The sequence below is a fragment of the Mustela nivalis genome (assembly GCF_964662115.1).
Source record: "Mustela nivalis genome assembly, chromosome: 2".
NCBI classification, from domain to species: domain Eukaryota; kingdom Metazoa; phylum Chordata; class Mammalia; order Carnivora; family Mustelidae; genus Mustela; species Mustela nivalis.
The window spans coordinates 104261601-104279261 of record NC_139021.1 but is presented as its reverse complement, the minus strand read 5'-3'; the positions used below and the strand labels follow the sequence as shown (position 1 = coordinate 104279261).

The following is a 17661-nucleotide window of genomic DNA, read 5'->3' as shown; positions in this document are numbered from 1 at the left end:
TGAGCATTGGATGTCAGCTAATGTGAATGGCTATACACTAAAGAAAATGTACTTAGACTTTTCAGTGTTTTGCTGATAATTGGCCAGATTCTCTTGGTGATTTGATAGGTGTGCTTGTAAATATGCACCCTATTAAGTAGATTTGTACATCATATGCAGAATACCCTCTAGGAAATCTGGTACAAAGTATTGCTTGGTCTACATTTGGAACTATTTTGAAAATGAAGTTGTTTTTTATGATGATTAAGATGAGTCATTACTTAGAAAAAAAACATTTAGATGGTTCTTCAAATAATGAATGTGAATATTAAAAATAATTGTGTTTTTCATAGCATCTGCAAAGAATACACTTATTTTATAAGAGGGGAATAAACAAAGCTTTTTCCTTTACCAGACTAGAAATGATTTAATATTCTCTTGCTGGTAAGCAAATTTTAATTTCATTTTTAACAATACTGTGTTATTAGTAGGCTTTATTGGCACACAGTTATTACTTTAGTTGGGGGGCTTGTCCAAATTAATTGCCTCTATAAACATATCCATGTAATAAAGATCTTATTACAGTATCACTTTGTTTTCCCTGCTAATATTCAAAGTGAAAAATCCAAGTTAGGAAATCAGCATAAAATGACTTACAGTTTACTAAAATTGGTGAATTTGAAAAAAGTATTCTCAATTTGTAGACTACAAAAGGCCCTATATTTTTTGATGACCTTTATAATCATCTTATATTAAAACAAGCTTACAAATTAATAAAATCATGTTAAAATTCTCCATACTTTCATTTTTTTGTCTATTTGATTCTTTACATAGTGATAAACGCTTCCACTGTAATTGTTTTTATATTTAATTATCTTTTTCTTTTGTCTCATTTTCTCTTTTCCATTGCCCTGTGAAGCTTCATGACATGCCTTCTTTTTAGAGTATGTTTTTTATCTTTATAAAACACCCACATGTATCCTTTTTATGCTTTTTACCTTAAATTCTAATTTGTTTAATATCAGCTTTGCCATCACTATTTCCTTTTGAATTTATATGCCTGATAATTTTTTTTATTCATTCATTTTTAGCTCTTGAAAAACTTACTTGATTTTCAGCATAATTCTTATCAGCGTTAAGAGGCCATCCTTGTTTTGCGCATAACTGCAGTCACATGCTCTACCCCTGAGCTATACCCCCTGTTTTGCGCATAACTGATCTAACTGAAAGGTGTGGATATTAGAGCCATGTTTCAGTACCATAGTGCATACAAGGTTCATACACATGTGACTTTCAGCTTACACAGCACTGCACAAAACAAGGATGATCTGTATCTTGATTTTTCTGTTCTCCCCTATCTGGAAGTCATTTTAAAAAGCAGATTTTAATGTCAATACTGCCTAGAGCAATCTATACTTTTATGCTATTCCGATCAAAATTCCACCAGTATTCTTCAAAGAGCTGGAGCAAATAATCCTAAAATTTGTATGGAATCAGAAGAGACCCAGAATCGCTAAGGAAATGTTGAAAAACAAAAATAAAATGGGGGGCATCACGTTACCTGATTTCAAGTTTTACTACAAAGCTGTGATCACCAAGATAGCATGGTACTGGCATAAAAACAGACACATAGACCAGTGGAACAGAGTAGAGAGCCCAGATATGGACCCTTAACTCTATGGGCAAATAATCTTCGACAAAACAGGAAAAAATATACAGTGGAAAAAAGACAGTTTCTTCAATAAATGGTGCTGGGAATACTGGGCAGCTATATGTAGAAGAATGAAACTGGACCATTCTCTTACACCATAAACAAAGATAAGCTCAAAATGGATAAAAGACCTCAACGTGAGACAGGAATCCATCAGAATCCTAGAGGAGAACATAGGCAGTAATCTCTTCGATATCAGCCACAGCATCTTCTTTCAAGATATGTCTCCAAAGGCAAAGGAAACAAAAGCAAAAATGAGCTTTTGGGACTTCATCAAAATCAAAAGCTTCTGCACAGCAAAGGAAACAGTCAAGAAAACAAAGAAGCAGCCCACGGAATGGGAGAAGATATTTGCAAATGACAGTACAGACAAAAGGTTGATATCCAGGATCTATCAAGAACTCCTCAAACTCAACACACACAAAACAGACAATCATATGAAAAAATGGGCAGAAGATATGAACAGACACTTCTCCAATGAAGACATACAAATGGCTATCAGACATGAAAAAATGTTCATCATCACTAGCCCTCAGGGAGATTCAAATTAAAACCACATTGAGATACCATCTTACACCAGTTAGAATGGCTAAAATTAGCAAGACAGGAAACAACATGTGTTGGAGAGGATGTGGAGAAAGGGGAACCCTCTTCCACTGTTGGTGGGAATGCAAGTTGGTGCAGCCTCTTTGGAGAACAGTGTGGAGATTCCTCAAGAAATTAAAAATAGAATTTCCCTATGACCCTGCCATTGCACTACTGGGTATTTACCCCAAAGATACAGATGTAGTGAAAAGAAGGGCCATCTGTACCCCAATGTTTATAGCAGCAATGGCCACGGTCACCAAACTGTGGAAAGAACCAAGATGCCCTTCAATGGACGAATGGATAAGGAAGATGTGGTCCATATACACTATCGAGTATTATGCCTCCATCAGAAAGGATGAATACTCAATTTTGTAGCAACATGGACGGGACTGGGAGAGATTCTGCTGAGTGAAATAAGTCAAGCAGAGAGAGTCAATTATCATATGGTTTCACTTATTTGTGGAGCATAGCAAATAGCATGGAGGACATGGGGAGATAGAGAAGAGAAGGGAGTTGGGGGAAATTGGAAGGGGAGGTGAACCATGAGAGACTATGGACTCTGAAAAACAATCTGAAGAGTTTGAAGGGGTGGGGGGTGGGAAGTCGGGGTACCAAGTGGTGGCTATTATAGAAGGCACGGATTGCATGGAGCACTGAGTGCGGTACAAAAACAATGAATATTGTTATGCTTAAAATAAATTTTTAAAAATCTTAAAAACAGATTTTAATGATATGACTTGGCTTTTTATCTTTTTCTTGCAACCATAATTTGTATGTTGTTTTTTGCATTTTATTTTTTTCCTTTTTTTCTTTCTTAACTGTTTTAGAATTCTCATTTTCTTGGTTTGTCCTTTTTGTTGATGAGTTTTGAATGATATAATTGTTCCACATTATTAAATTTCAATGCACAGGAATAGGTTTCAAGTAAATGTATACTTTAATTTATATATATGAGTTCCAATCAATCATAATTAGGCATTGACGGAATTACCACTGTTTTTCAAGACTGCAAATTCCACAGAAGTTTTTAACTAGTAAATTCTAAAATTTTCTTTAAACTTATAATTTCCATATCTGTGACTAGTGATTAGACGTTAACTTGGACCACAAGTACTTAGTCATCTTTGCATGGGGCAGTAAATAGTATGGGTGGCATTATATTTAAAATCCAGGTCTTTGAGTTAAATTTTGCTTCAATTTACTATTATCTGTGTAAGACTATTACTTAGTCATTCTGGATAACCAGTTTGTTGTTTGTGGAGTGAAATTCATACCACCAACATCACAAGGTATTTGAGAACTTTAAATCAGACAGTCTATGATAAGCAAAGTTCCTTGTCTCAACACATACTTCTTAATTGCTTTTTCTCCTATGATTGTGGATGCTGTTGGATCAGGTCTTAACTGTGTTTGTTAGGTGGAGTGGAAGCCACATAAGATGGGGACAGCCTTTCCGACTACGCCATGTCACAACAGGAAAATACTTGAGTCTCATGGAAGACAAAAGCCTTCTGCTCATGGACAAAGAAAAGGCTGATGTAAAATCAACGGCATTTACCTTCCGATCTTCCAAGGTAAGACAGAAAATATAATTTTGGATTACCTGTAATTATGTCCCCACCACATTTCTTTTGATGTTAGAAATGGAAAGAGAAAGGATGTGACTATCATTTCTCTTGGCATTTTTTGACATGTATTTCTAAATTTCCAGTTTCTCTTCCATCCATTCCTTTAAAACTCATTTCCTAAACCACTAAAACCTGCCCAGGTGTCTCACCTGCTTTATAGTTCTTTGGTTGCTTACGTATAAGACATTCATCTAGCTCGTTTCTGTTTACTTAGGCTTTGACAAGTGCACTTAGCACAAACTTCATGCTGTTGTCCTTTCAGGATATGTTGGTAAAGCAAAGTTCTCTGAGGTTCTTCGGAACCTCAGAGGCCCATTTACATATCTCCTCCTACTTGCAGACCTTTCTTCCTGGGTCTTTTGAATCATTTGTAGGGGAAAAAGCCTCCAAGAAAAACTCTTTAGATCTCTAGTAAGAATTCCTCTGAACCAGATGATGAATAGAATAGGAAAAAACACAGGCATGAAAGTCAAGTTGGAATGCTGATGCTCCAGCCCAGCTCGTCCCCTCAGGACCTCTTGCGTGGTGCCCAGCCTACCAACCCCACGATGCAATACCAACCCCACCCAGACTTCAGCAAAATAACAAACGTCTCGAACAGTGAGGTGTCTCTGGAGTAGTCGAAAATCACATGTTGAGTTGACAAATGCCAAGCATCTATTGTATTAATTTTTGTCATAATTATATACTTGTGTCCTTAATCTCATGAGGAATGTGAACTTGAGCAGAATGGTAGGAATGAAGCTGGATTACTGATTAGATTTGTCGCAGAGCTGCAAAAGCTGATGTCCCTGTTGTAGCTAAAGGAAGCTTGGATGAGTCCAGAAGTAACTGTGAGAAGACAGTAGCCTGACTACACATCCCTAGTGCCTTTCTGTTAGTTCTCCTGCTTTGCAGTATGCAGAGTGATGGTAGATGGTCCACACTCTTGAGTTCCCCAGAGATCTCTGGGAGAGATGGCAGTATAGATCCCTATTCTGTATGGTGGCAGTAGAGAGCTGGAGCTCAGACAGGGCTCACATGTTTCTGTTTCTTGTGTGGACCCATAGAGAGCTCTGAATGCTATATTTCATGGACGTCTGGTGGCCTGTTGCTCTTCGTCTCTGTAGATGGAAAGCACAATTGGTCTTATTTGTGAATGAGCTTAGTGCTGAGGGCTTTTTCCTCAAGCCTAACTAAGCACAAGGGTGGGAGTTTGTTAGTTTATCCATTATCCATTATCCATTACCTCAGTCCAAAAAGGGAAACAAACATTCAGCTCAGCAAAGAGGAATTAGTTATCTGATGGTAGAAGCCCTTTTTAAGTAAAAAACAAAAAACAAAACAAAACAAAAAGATGGTATTGATTAAAGTGACACAGAGCTTTAAGGCAGAAAATTAGAAAAACTAAAGGAAATGCATGGCCTCCTAAGGGCAAAATATAAATCAGCAAAACAAAATCCCAGAGAAGAAGAACCTGAACAGGCATATGACAATGAAAGATGTTGGAAAAGTTTTTCAAGCTGTAGCATTTACAGGGGCAAAGTCTAGCCAAAATTGGAGGTGAAAGGTAAAAAGTCAAAGGGGCAGTAAGTGCTCTGATTGCCTTACCAGCAGGCAAGTAATATTTTTTAAAACTGAAAAGTCAGTTAATGAAGTATAAGATTTAACAGTAAAAAGGCAAACACTAAAGTATAATGAAAAAAGGTGGTGAAGGGGGAGAGGGGACTTGGTGAAAAAGAGGAAAATATTACCGCTGTCGTCGTCTGTAATCCAATCCAGTAGAAAGAGGACAAGGCCAAAAGAACAGCCATGGAAACCCACAAGTCAACAGAGACAGGAGGCCACATAGCAAATGACTAGAAAAGAGAAAAATGTAACAACAGAAAACCTAAATGTGACAGAGTGGACATCTCATGTATTTTCCTTATCAACACATAAAAATAGGCTAAAATCACAATTTAAAATAAAAATTTCATATTGGATCATGACATATAAATGATGCTGACTTTAAGAGAAACCTCCAAAGCAGTTTTATTTGGAAAGTTTGTAATTAAAAGATGGCTCATGGAATACCAGGAAAATAGAAATAAGAACAAGGAAGTGTCTGATTTAATATCAGATGAGGAGAAATTCACATAAAAGAAAGTATTGAGTGAGACAAAGGATATTCGTATCATAGTATCAGTGCAGTTCCCTGAGGATGTAACAGTTAACCAAATCTGTGTACCACATAAAATGGCTTAGTATTCATGTTCATTAAACCAAACCTATAGGAGATCCAAGAGGAAATAAACAGAAAAACTAGTGGCAGGAGACATGAAGTCACTATTTCTCAGTTCATGATCATGACATACAGAAGATGTAAATGCCATGTAATAAGGAATATATACGTATTCCACACCAATGAGGAATTTTAGGGTGTCCAAGCCTGGGGAGCCTACCCAGGAACCCTTCCCCTCCACAGACATCCATTCACTTCAGAACATTTAAGGACTGCCTCGACCTGGCTTGGGAACTCACTGGGACCCTTTCTTTCCACACTCCTTGGCTTTTTAAAGACAATAATTGCTACATTTCTGTGACCTCTTAGAGGTCTGCCAACTGTAACTGATCTCACTGAGTATCAAGACACCCATTTTACAGGTGGGAGACCAAGGGCAGGAGGGATGAATCACTTGTCCAAGTCACTGGGCTGGGAGTGTGGAAGAGCCATGGACAGGAGGTTAACTCTGCCCTAAACCACCTGTCCAGTGTGGGTTTAAATAACCACACCTGAACTCCAGGCTTGGAACCCTGAACTGTCTAGTTCATTTATCCCCTTGCCTGGCTACCCCCAGAGTCTGGAGGTGTGCCTTTCACCCTGCAGGGCCCCACACAGTTGACGCACCACCCCAGCCCTCCACAGGCTCCCAGGCAAAAAGTCAGAATTGTGGTGTAGAAATCTGAATACTGAGTTCCTCTTTTCTGTTTTTGTTATTTCTGTAACAATCATATTCCAGTGGTCTCTAAAATTCTTGTTTCTGTAGAAATCTGAATACTGAAACTGCTGGTCTCCTTTTGTTCTTTCTATAGCAATCCTGATTCCCCAGGAGGTAATTGGATGGCTGTGCAAAATGGGGATAAGTTATTCACATGGATATTGGAAATACAAAAGAGAAATGTGTATTGACATATTTTTAAACTTTGTTGTATACATATAGCCACCGAACGCTCACACACCTATTATATATATATGAATACACACATGTTCATACATGAACACATGAACATATATGAACATACATATAGCAATGTAATTTTTCCTAATGTGGGGAGATTGTCTTACTGCTATAAAACCTGTGCAAGTTAACTTTATCATTCTTGGTCATGGCAAAAAATTAGAAGACTCCAATATTCAACAAACATAGTTGATAGCTAAGTGGTATTAGCTTTCAGAATATACTGATCTGGAAAAATATCCATCCTAGTACCTAGTACATCCTAAAAAGAAAATTGTAATGTAATTTTAAAAACTTATTTTATTTTTACTTAAAAAAGAAATTCTTGTATGTGTCTACGTATATGATTATATGATAGATGCAGAAGGCTCTATACTAATCTTTTAATTTTGAGTACTTTAGAAACATCAGAATGGAAGGTATACGAGAGTAAGTATGGGGAAATTTTTTAACTTTTTAAAAAACAAATCTCTGGATTATTTTGCTTGTTAATAATAGCCGTATTTCTTTTGCAACAACAAATCATCAGGTAAAGTAGAAAACAACCATTGCACTGACATTCTTGGACATTAAGTTTTATGTACATTTTTTGTTGCTGGATGCCTAGAATTGGAACTACTCAAAAACTATGAATATTTTCAGAAGCTCTGGTTAGAAGTTCTAGGCCAAAATAGTAGATTTTGAAACTTTTTCCTCCAAATATCTCTGCTAATAGCCTGTCATTATTAGAGTGTAGCTGGCATCTGAAGAATTTTTACTGGCTAGATCTTTCTCATCCTCTCTGCTTGGGGGTTCTGTTTCTGGATTTTGGCAACTGTGTAATGTCATAGCTTACACTGGACATAGAGAACAAGGATCCCAATGGTACTTCGTAATGAACTATTAGATTTCTCTAAAACGAATCTCCTATTAAATTACTCTAATATGAAGGTAGTTGATAATTCACTGTCCTAAACTCCCACTTTTTAAATTCACCATGATAATTATATATGATAACGTGGTTGAGAGTAGTGAGGTAGAGGTGAAAGCCAGGAAGACATTTTATTTCTACAATCACAGAATTTTCATCTAAAATCACTGGCAAATTAGGTAATAGTTCTTTCCCATGACATAGAAATAGAAAGTCCATCATTTCTTTCTAAAATTACTTTTTCATTATGTATAATAATCACAGAAAATTTTTAAAGGGAATAAAGAAATATAGTAGGGAAAATTACATTCCCTTACTCAGAAACAACTGTATCATATATGTATTTTACTTATTAGCAAATAGATACATATTTGGATATTTAAGCTAATAATTAAAATTGAAAACTGAGGAAAGTTGTTTTCTGCAATTACATAATAAAGAAGCATTGAACTTAGAACCAACTGAAATAGAATAAGAATAGTCTTTAATTGTACATGAAATTATCTATTTTTAAAACAAAACATTTTTTATATTATCAAGATTTTAGAGTAAATATTATAAATAAATTATCTCATTACTATGTTAATTATCACATTTGCTCATGGCCCCTGGTCTTTGAAATAAATATAGGGTTTACTTAAAGGTGTGTGTGTGTGTGTGTGTATATGTATATATATATATATATATATATATATATATATTTCACTTAAAGGTATATTTGTTGCTTTTTTTTCTTCAGTCTTTTTTTAATTTTATTTTATTTATTTATTTGGCGGACAGAGATCAAAAGTAGGCAGAGAGGCAGGCAGAGAGAGAGAGAGGGAAGCAGGCTCCCTGCTGAGCAGAGAGCCCAATGAGGGGCTCAATCCCAGGACCCTGAGGTCATGACCTGAGCCAAAGGCAGAGGCTTAACCCACTGAGCCACTGAGGCACCCCTCTTCAATCCTATTGACAGGTTAAAAATGCTTGTTATATCTTTATATGTTTTTATTATACTATTTCCAATAAAAATGATGAGTACTTCAATTTCTGGAAGGTGGAGACTTTTTTTATATAGCATTTCTTCTTAGTATGTTTTGAGTACACAATTAATAATGACTGTTGATTGTTGTAACTACTGTGTTGTAACTCAAGTCTTCATTATTGATGAAAAATTGAACTTTTCTAGATCAGTTGAAAATGTCAACTTTTGGATTTAGAATATGGTTTCGGAAATTCTAGAAGTAAAAATCATCTCTCATGATTCTTTGTACTTAATTAAGCAGTCCCTTCTCTGTAACTATTGAGACCCCTTTGAAAGTATATTCTTAAAGTTTAGCAAATCATTAAGATTATTCTTAAAAGTTTAAGTGAAAGTGGCTTTAAAAAACCATTCTAGTTAATATAAGGAGCAGTTGGGTTTTGTTTGTTTGTTTGTTTATTGTCATTGGGATGTCTTTGACACTAATATGAGCAGTCAGTGCCCAGCCTCAAATTCAAGATTTGATGGAAGACTCAACAATTAATAAGCACATATTTTCAGAATACTCAGAATAAAACTATTTTCCACTATTTTATAACCTATGTTCTCTTTTTTCCAGCTTGAGATACAATTGACATGTAACCGTGTGTAAGTTTAAGCTACACAATGTGATGATTTGATACATGTATAAATTAAAAAGTGATTATGTTGGTTTTCCTTTAAAGATAACAGTTTACTTAATGAAGGATTCAATTTGATTTAAGTAGATTTTTTAGACTAAGTATTCCTCAGTTTCACTATTACTAGAACTTGAACGATCACTTTCAAGTGTGTTGAAATGTCAGTTTTAATCATTGGTAGGACTTGCCAATTACAGATTATTATGCTCCCCCCCAGAAGTAATTTTTCTGTAGCTTAATATATCACTAAAATATTCCCCAGTGGGTGACTTTCTCCAGTTTTCTCTTTTCCACACACCCTGAACAAAAACTTTTTGCTGCTGAAATGTTGGAATACCTACCTTGAGAAGGCTGCCATTGAGATGGCAGGACTTATGAATCGTATGGCAGAAATAGAAAGAACAAAACTTTTCAAGACAGAGTTTTTAGTATTTCATTTTTATTTGGGGATTTTTAAAAATTTTGGGTTCGAAAACTGTTTAAGATGTTTTAAAATATACACACACAGTGAAAATAAGTGTAACGGGTAACAGTTTGTCATATGCCAAGTAATGTGCTAAGCACCTTGCCTCCATTATCTTATTTAATCATAGATATGAAGCTTAGATAATATTTTTAATCTTCATTATGCAGTTGAGAAACTGAGGCTTGGATGGGTTATGTGGCAATTTCAGACTCCAGACATAAATACTAAAACTAAAACCCCTTTTATTTTATTTTATTTCATTTTTAGTATTTATTCCTGTTTCACTTTTTTTCTTTTTTAAAATTTTATTTTATTCTTTTTCAGTGTTCCAGAATTCATTGTTTATGTACCACACCCAGTGCTCCATGCAATATGTGCCCTCCGTAATACCCACCACCAGGCTCACCCCCACCCCCCACAAACCCTCAGTTTGTCTCTCAGAGTCCACAGTCAATTAAAGGTTTAATAATAATAATGATAATAATAATAATAATAATGTCAGCTAGAAATGGTACATTGCTCACCTGTGATCATCTTGACTATTATGGCTGTTGATTGATTAAATAGCTGAAAAAATAAAAGCAAAGTGAATTTGTTTTTTTCTTATCAAAATAGTTACACAAAATCATCAGTGGAGATGAATTTTGCATTTTATCAGGATTAAATTCAAAATGAATTTTTTCAGTCACCCTTTACAAGGGATACTGATGGCATAATAAAAAAATATAGAAGACATAGAAATTCAGTTAGAATTTTTATGCTGATCCTTTTTAGTGGCAGTCAGCTCAAGAATGAGCTCTGGGAAACCTTCTGTGGTTAAGATGAGGTATATGAAAGTTCAACCAGAGAAGCATGAGATATATGCATACTAAGGGATTTTTATTATGTAAATTATCACAATTTATGTGATTGTGAGGACTGGTTAAGCAAGTCTGGAGTCTATCCTGCAAGTGGCTGGAAAGGAAGATCATGATTAGGAGGGAACCCCACAGGGCTAGCTGCTTGCAGTCTCTGAGCGCAGGGAAAGCCTAAGCCCTCCGTTAAGGACCCACCTGATTAACTGTCACTCACCCAGGGTATCTGCTCACTGTCAACTAAAATAGGGACCTTAAGTACATCAGCAAGATCTTTTCACTTTTGCCATGTAATGTAATCTGATCATGAGTGCTATCCCATCATTTTTATTGGCCCAAACCACGCTCCGGGAGTAGGGATTACACAAGGTATCAGAGAGCTTTTCCTAAGTCATTGTGATCTTGTTTTACTGCTGCTCAAAGACGCTTCCAGAACAAGAAATTTTTTAAAGCTCTTCTCTCTACAAACCCACCCACCAGAGTGTCTCCTCGTGAGATTTCTGAACACCGGGGGAAAAAAAAAAAAAGCTATGTATTTTTATAACCCTGCTTGGATAGGCAAAGGTTGGCCTGGTCTGTCCGTTCCAATAATTTCTCTAAACCTTCTACATTTTTAGACTGAGTTCTCAGTGACTATTTTGTGTTTAAGTGTAGCACCATAAAGAAGCCAAAAAATTTTGACCTTGTAATTTTCCTAATTTTAATTATTGTTTGTCTTAAGGAGAACTGGCTAGGACAAAAACAAACACTCCCATCCTTTAAGGATAAAGGCCTTTTTTTTCCCCCGACTTCCTGTCTGTCAGCCACCTGACAGAATAATTTGGAAGGATTTAAGGATGATTTAAATTAAGGCTAGAAGAATTTCTCTGAACTACCTTGTCCATTATAATAGGAATATAATCCTACATGACTAATTTAAAAATCTTAATGAGCCTCGGGGTGACTGGGTAGCTCAATTGGTTAAGTGTCCAACTCTTGACTTAGGTTCAAGCCATGAACCCCAGGAGCCCCACATAGGGCTCCATACTGGGTGTGGAGACTGCTTATGATTCTCCTTCTCCCTCTGCCCCTCTAAAAAATATCTTAATGAGCTTCATTTGGTTTATCCAATGCCTATATATCACTTAATATGGACAGTTGTCAGAAATAGTTTTGGCTTAATGAGCCAGCTTGGTATGCCCAAAGCCAAAATATCACTTAGTATTTTTCACACTGATCTTTTCTAATTCTCGAACCATTTTGCTATTCATTAGGAAATTAGATTTTCTAAGCATTTATAAGTGGAATTACTTGAATGTTAGGATTAGAAGTAGTTTACAAGAGTATTTTCTGTGGGAAATCTAATGGGGTGTATGATTTTCCTCCAAAAATTTATTCATCTAATAAATCTTTATCAAGAATCTAGTATTTGCAGGCACCATTCCACTCCTGGGGATATGGGCCATTGAGATGAAGGAACCAGACATATGATTCCTGCCTTTGAAAAACTAATTAATAGTCAAGTGGGAAAGAAGGCAGTCAAGAAGCAATTTCAGTAGAATGACAACATTTCTCTCATAGTTGAAGTATAGTGTGCTGTGGTTGTCTGTGAAGCAAATGGGGAAATGTCTGTCCAAAAAATCATCTAATAGTAAAAATGTACGTTTTTTCAGTAACTCGAGACTGTCTCAAAAAGAGTTTCCTTTCTGAACATCTTTATGGTTCTCAAATCTCAAGACTATTCTTATAGGAGGGACAATTAGACTATTTAAAAATTTATGAATGTTAGTGAATGCTAAGATAACAGTGAGGATCTAAACATTTCCTAAGTTAAATGCAGGAGGTATGGGAATTAAATATTAGGTAGTCTTTGGAGAAAAGTTTCCACTTAATGACAAAATGCCTATTATGTCAGAGTGCTTTTAAAGGCAATCTGATCTTGGGGGTTCCTGGTTGGTGCCATTGGTTAAGTGCCCGACTCTTGGTTTTTGGCTCAGGTCATGATCTCGGGGTCTTGGGATCAAGCCCCACATCGGGTTCTACATTCAGGCTGGAGTCTGTCTGGGACTATCTCTCTCCCTCTCCCTCTGCGCACTCCCCCCTCCCACCATGCACATGTGTGCATTCTCTCTCTATCTAAATAAATCTTTAAAGAAACCCAAAAAGCAGTCCCATCTTGAGACTGGAAAATTTCTATTGATCCACTTTCAACTTCGTTGACTCCTTAGTCTGTAATTCCAATCTGATGTTAAACTGATCCAATTAATTTTATATTTCAATTATTGTTTCCATTTTGCTAATACATTTCATTTTATATAGTTTCTGTTTCTCAACTGAGAATCCCATCAGTTTATTCATTATGTGAATGTTTTCCTTTATGTCCTTGAATGTATTTTATATTTATAATAGTTGCTTTAAAGTCCCTGTTTGCTCATTTTAAGGGCCATCTTTGCATCATTTCTGTTACTTGTCATTATTTTTTCTTGTATGAGCCACATTTGGTTTTGTTTTCTTAATTTAGTATAGACCATCCTTTCTTGTTTTTCACATTTACTTATTTTTGATAGTATATACTGGATATTAGAAATGATAGTTTATAGAGACTTTTAGTTTTATTAAGGTTATATTTTTTGCTGTAGGTTTTTTGTTTTTGTTTTGTTTAAGAGTGATTTAAGTTTTAGCAGCATTTAACCCTGTTGGACTGAATCTCCAGTTTTGTTCTCTCTTTTGCAGGGGTCAGTGGCTTGTTCAGGTCTCATCCACTGTCACTTTTGTAGGGCATAGTTCAGTGGTCAGCAAGAATTCAGCTGCATTTTATAAGCAAACTTGGCAGATACTTTTTTGGTCAAGGATTTAGCTCATCTAATTTTCTGGCGACTTGTGAACCCTAAAGTGTGTTCTCTAATATCTCAAGCCAGGAAAGCAGCAGATTTCTTCCACCTGAGCTGCAGGCGTATGGGCAATGCATACCCCTGGGCAAAAAGCAGCTTTTAAAAAAATCACCTGGGTCCTGTTTTCCTCTAAGGAGAAAAATATTCTCCAATTTCTCCCTGCTTTTGGTCCCTCTCAAAGATCTTCGGATAGGTTCTGGGAAGTATTTTTTTCCCTAAATATAATTGTCATCTATGGGGGTGATTAGTCCACTTAAGTACTCTGTCATTTCCTAAAGCCAGAGTGAAACAAAAGTATTTAAAAAGAGGGGGAGAATAACAAAGCGATGCCAAGACCAAAAGCTGCTAATTTTGATACAGTATCATTAATACAGAGTATTAGTAAAATGATTCCTTGCCTTATCTGGAGTCTGTACTTCTAGTAATACAGCCCAATTTTATGTTAGAGGCTTTCAGTAGCTGTCACATTCTTGACTCATGCTTATAGTTGTTCAAAGCATCTAGGTTATTCTCACCTGGATTTCTCCTTCTCTTAAGCCTGATTTATAGAAAAAGACAGGAAATAAAAGAAAGAAAGAGCGTGAATGGCCTTTGTTCTTTTGTTACAGCAAATAATCACATGTTACTTTTTGCTAATGTTACTTCAGCAGTTCTTCCCTCACCCGAGGACCAGAGATAGTTACTACCCAGTTTTCCTGAAATGTCATGATTAAAACTTTGAACCCAGAGAGTAAAGTGAACTGCTTAATAAAAACCAAACAAAACATAGCTTTACAGTTAGTAATGGTGACTTCTTAAAACACAATCCACAGTCCATAAATAGATCACTAACTAATTCCCTGGGATAAAAGGAAAACAAAAAGTTAGAATGTTAGAGGCTCATTGTTTTTATCTGAGGAGATAATTACATTGTTATATTTTTCCCTAGAATTTAATTTTCCCATTGATGGGTTTGGTGTAAGTGTATTAGTAGTTTATCTTCTTTGACAGAATGAAGTTGGAATGGCTTAATAATCTGTTTTACTGCAGAGTCTTAGAATAGTGTTTTAAGTTATTTGCATGATGGTTAAACCAACTTATAATTGTATTCATTTTCTTCTATGACCTTGACTGATTGTATTAAGAATTTCAATTCATTTTAATTTTCAAATGTTGGAGTGTTTGTAACCATTTTAGAGTTATTAGTATAATGTGCAAAACAAAATCTATCAAAATTATGTTTTCCTTGAATTACTCCTTTTTGTATAACAGCCGTAAAGTTTACTCCAAACTAATCTTCAAAACATTTGTGTAATTTTTACGAAGGCTAAACAAGGAAAGACTCAAATGAAATTTAAAATTAATTTAACTATACAAGTTAGAACAAGGAGAAGAATTTTTAAAAAACACAAAAGGAGGTACAGTAACCAAAAGAACATGAGATTTTTTCGGGGGGGGGGCTGTTATTTTAAGGACTGTATAGAACTTGAAGACATGTGTGCCTGAAAACCAGAAGTAAGTGTGGGAGGGAAAACTGAAAGAGTGTGTTGAAGGAGGAAACATTAAAATAAGGAGGGATTTCCATATTTATTTGGAATCAGAGGATTGGTCGTTTCTTATAATGCAGGGAGCTTGCCCTAGTAGCCCTATAGGGGCGAATCGTTCTGTAGTCCCCCTTGGAAGTTGCAATTGCAGAAACTGAATTATAGCTTTGATCAGTTCAAAAGAAATCCTCAGTGTTATTAACATCCTTAGTAACTCACCATCAACATTATTGACACCATTTTCATAGTCAGAATCATTAAAATTTAGGTAAGTGTTTATTTTGCCCCAGGCACCAGGCTGTACCCTTTATGTGCCTTATCTCATTTTTTCTGATACTGTGGGCGAGGTACTTTCCTTAGCTTTATGTATAGATGAGAAACTTGAGGCTGAGAAGGTTTACTTAAATTGTCTTAAGGTCACAGAGGTAGTCAGTGGCAGAGATTGAACTCAGAACTGGATTTTCTGTTCCCTTAAACCTATGCCCTTAATTGCCAATAATGAAAAAAAAAAATCTGGGGGTGCCTGGATGGCTCAGTGGCTTAAAGCCTCTGCTTTCGGCTCAGGTCATGATCCCAGGGTCCTGGAATCGAGCCCCGCATCGGGCTCTCTGCTCAGTGGGGAGCCTGCTTCTTCCTCTCTCTCTCTGCCTGCCTCTCTGCCTACTTGTGATCTCAGTCTGTCAAATAGATAAATAAAATCTTTGAAAAAAAATTTGGAAACATAAGCTACTAATATTAAGATCTCTGGTTTGGAGTTTGCCTTTAAGCAATGTAAAATTTTATATTAGGGCCAAAATAATATCCTACCAGTGTGAATAATTCAAGGTATGTTTATTGATCTTAATAATTTCCCACTTTGATTTTCAGTATCAGTTGAACTGCTGGAATAGAGTATTTGACATTATTATTTTAAAGGATGTCAGACCGCTGAATTTTTCAAGGAACATAGCTACAAAAAGGCAAAGTTCTTTCAATATGAACTAGTACTTTGGGTACCTGGGTAAGCCAGTCGATTAAGTGTCTGTCTTTGGCTCAGAACATGACACCATGGTCCTAGGATCGAGTTCCACGTGGGGCTCCCTGCTCAGCAGCGAGCCTGCTTCTGCTTCTGCCTCTGTCTGTCTGCTCTCAGGAAAAAATAAAATCTTTAAAAAATATATATGTATTAAATGTATGTATATGTATGTATACACACACTCACACACAATACATACTGATATTTTCAGGACTTTTGCTTATTTTTTTCTTTTTTTCTTTTCTTAGGAAAAATTGGATGTAGGCGTGAGAAAAGAAGTTGATGGCATGGGGACATCTGAAATAAAATATGGAGACTCGGTATGCTACATACAACATATAAATACGGGCCTGTGGCTGACTTACCAGTCTGTGGATGTGAAATCAGTGAGGATGGGATCCATACAACGTAAGGTAAGATTATGTAAACATGCAGTTTATAGCCGCCATTTTGTATGACAAAATATGCAAAAAGAGCAAGGGGTAGCTAACACTTGGAGCCACCTGCTAAACACGCAAAACCGTCAAATCCCACCATAATCATTCTTTGGTTTTTGTGAGGTAGCAATGCCGGATGTCACATTATGGCTTGAAATACTAAGCTAAGAAATTAGTAATCTTTTCTGGATTCTAGCAGTCTACCGCCTCCTTCACTTTGTTCTCCATGCTCCTGCCAGGTTTATGTCTCTAAAATGCAGGAGAGCTCATGCACGCTAACTAATTAATTAATTTTAATTTAAAGGTGTACACTTGATTAAGTTATTAGATTTTTGTGCATTTTGGGACAACTTTGGTATGTGAATGTCCTTTTCCAGCTATATATATCAATTCTAAAACAATCAAGTATTTTCACCAATAATTTGGTATCTAAATCAAGATATTCTATAAGTGTGAAAAATAAATAAGTGTAAAAAATAAATACACTGGATTTTGAAGGCAAAGAACAACAAAAAGGGAATGCTAAATTCTTCATTAACAGCTTTGTTCTGTTTATTTATTGAAATAATAATATTTTGGATATATTAGGGAAAATCAAATATATAATTAAAATTTTACCTTTAAAAAAAACTTCCTTTGATGTGTGCTCTAGAAAAATTTACATATTTTAGAAACACTTTCTGCCACCCCTTCTCACCCACCCCATGCTTCCTTCTACTTACTACCACATGGAAGGATAAATACTGTCATTGCTCGTCATAATGGGGATGAGTTCTGTACAAGGCTTTTTATTTCATTTTATGGATGGAGATTTTATTGGATTTGTCCTACTGCATACT

At 35.9% G+C, this 17661-nt stretch overlaps 1 protein-coding gene across 3 annotated transcripts in view; it reads left to right on the top strand.

Annotated features, from left to right (window-relative positions):
• Window positions 1–17661, top strand: part of RYR2 (ryanodine receptor 2) — a 733452-nt gene that overhangs the window by 362144 nt on the left and 353647 nt on the right. For all 3 annotated transcript variants that reach the window (XM_082721308.1, XM_082721309.1, XM_082721307.1), the window contains exons 12-13: window positions 3696–3852; window positions 16634–16798. In XM_082721308.1, the coding sequence (XP_082577434.1) occupies window positions 3696–3852; window positions 16634–16798 (322 nt within the window). The remainder of the gene's footprint in view (window positions 1–3695; window positions 3853–16633; window positions 16799–17661) is intronic.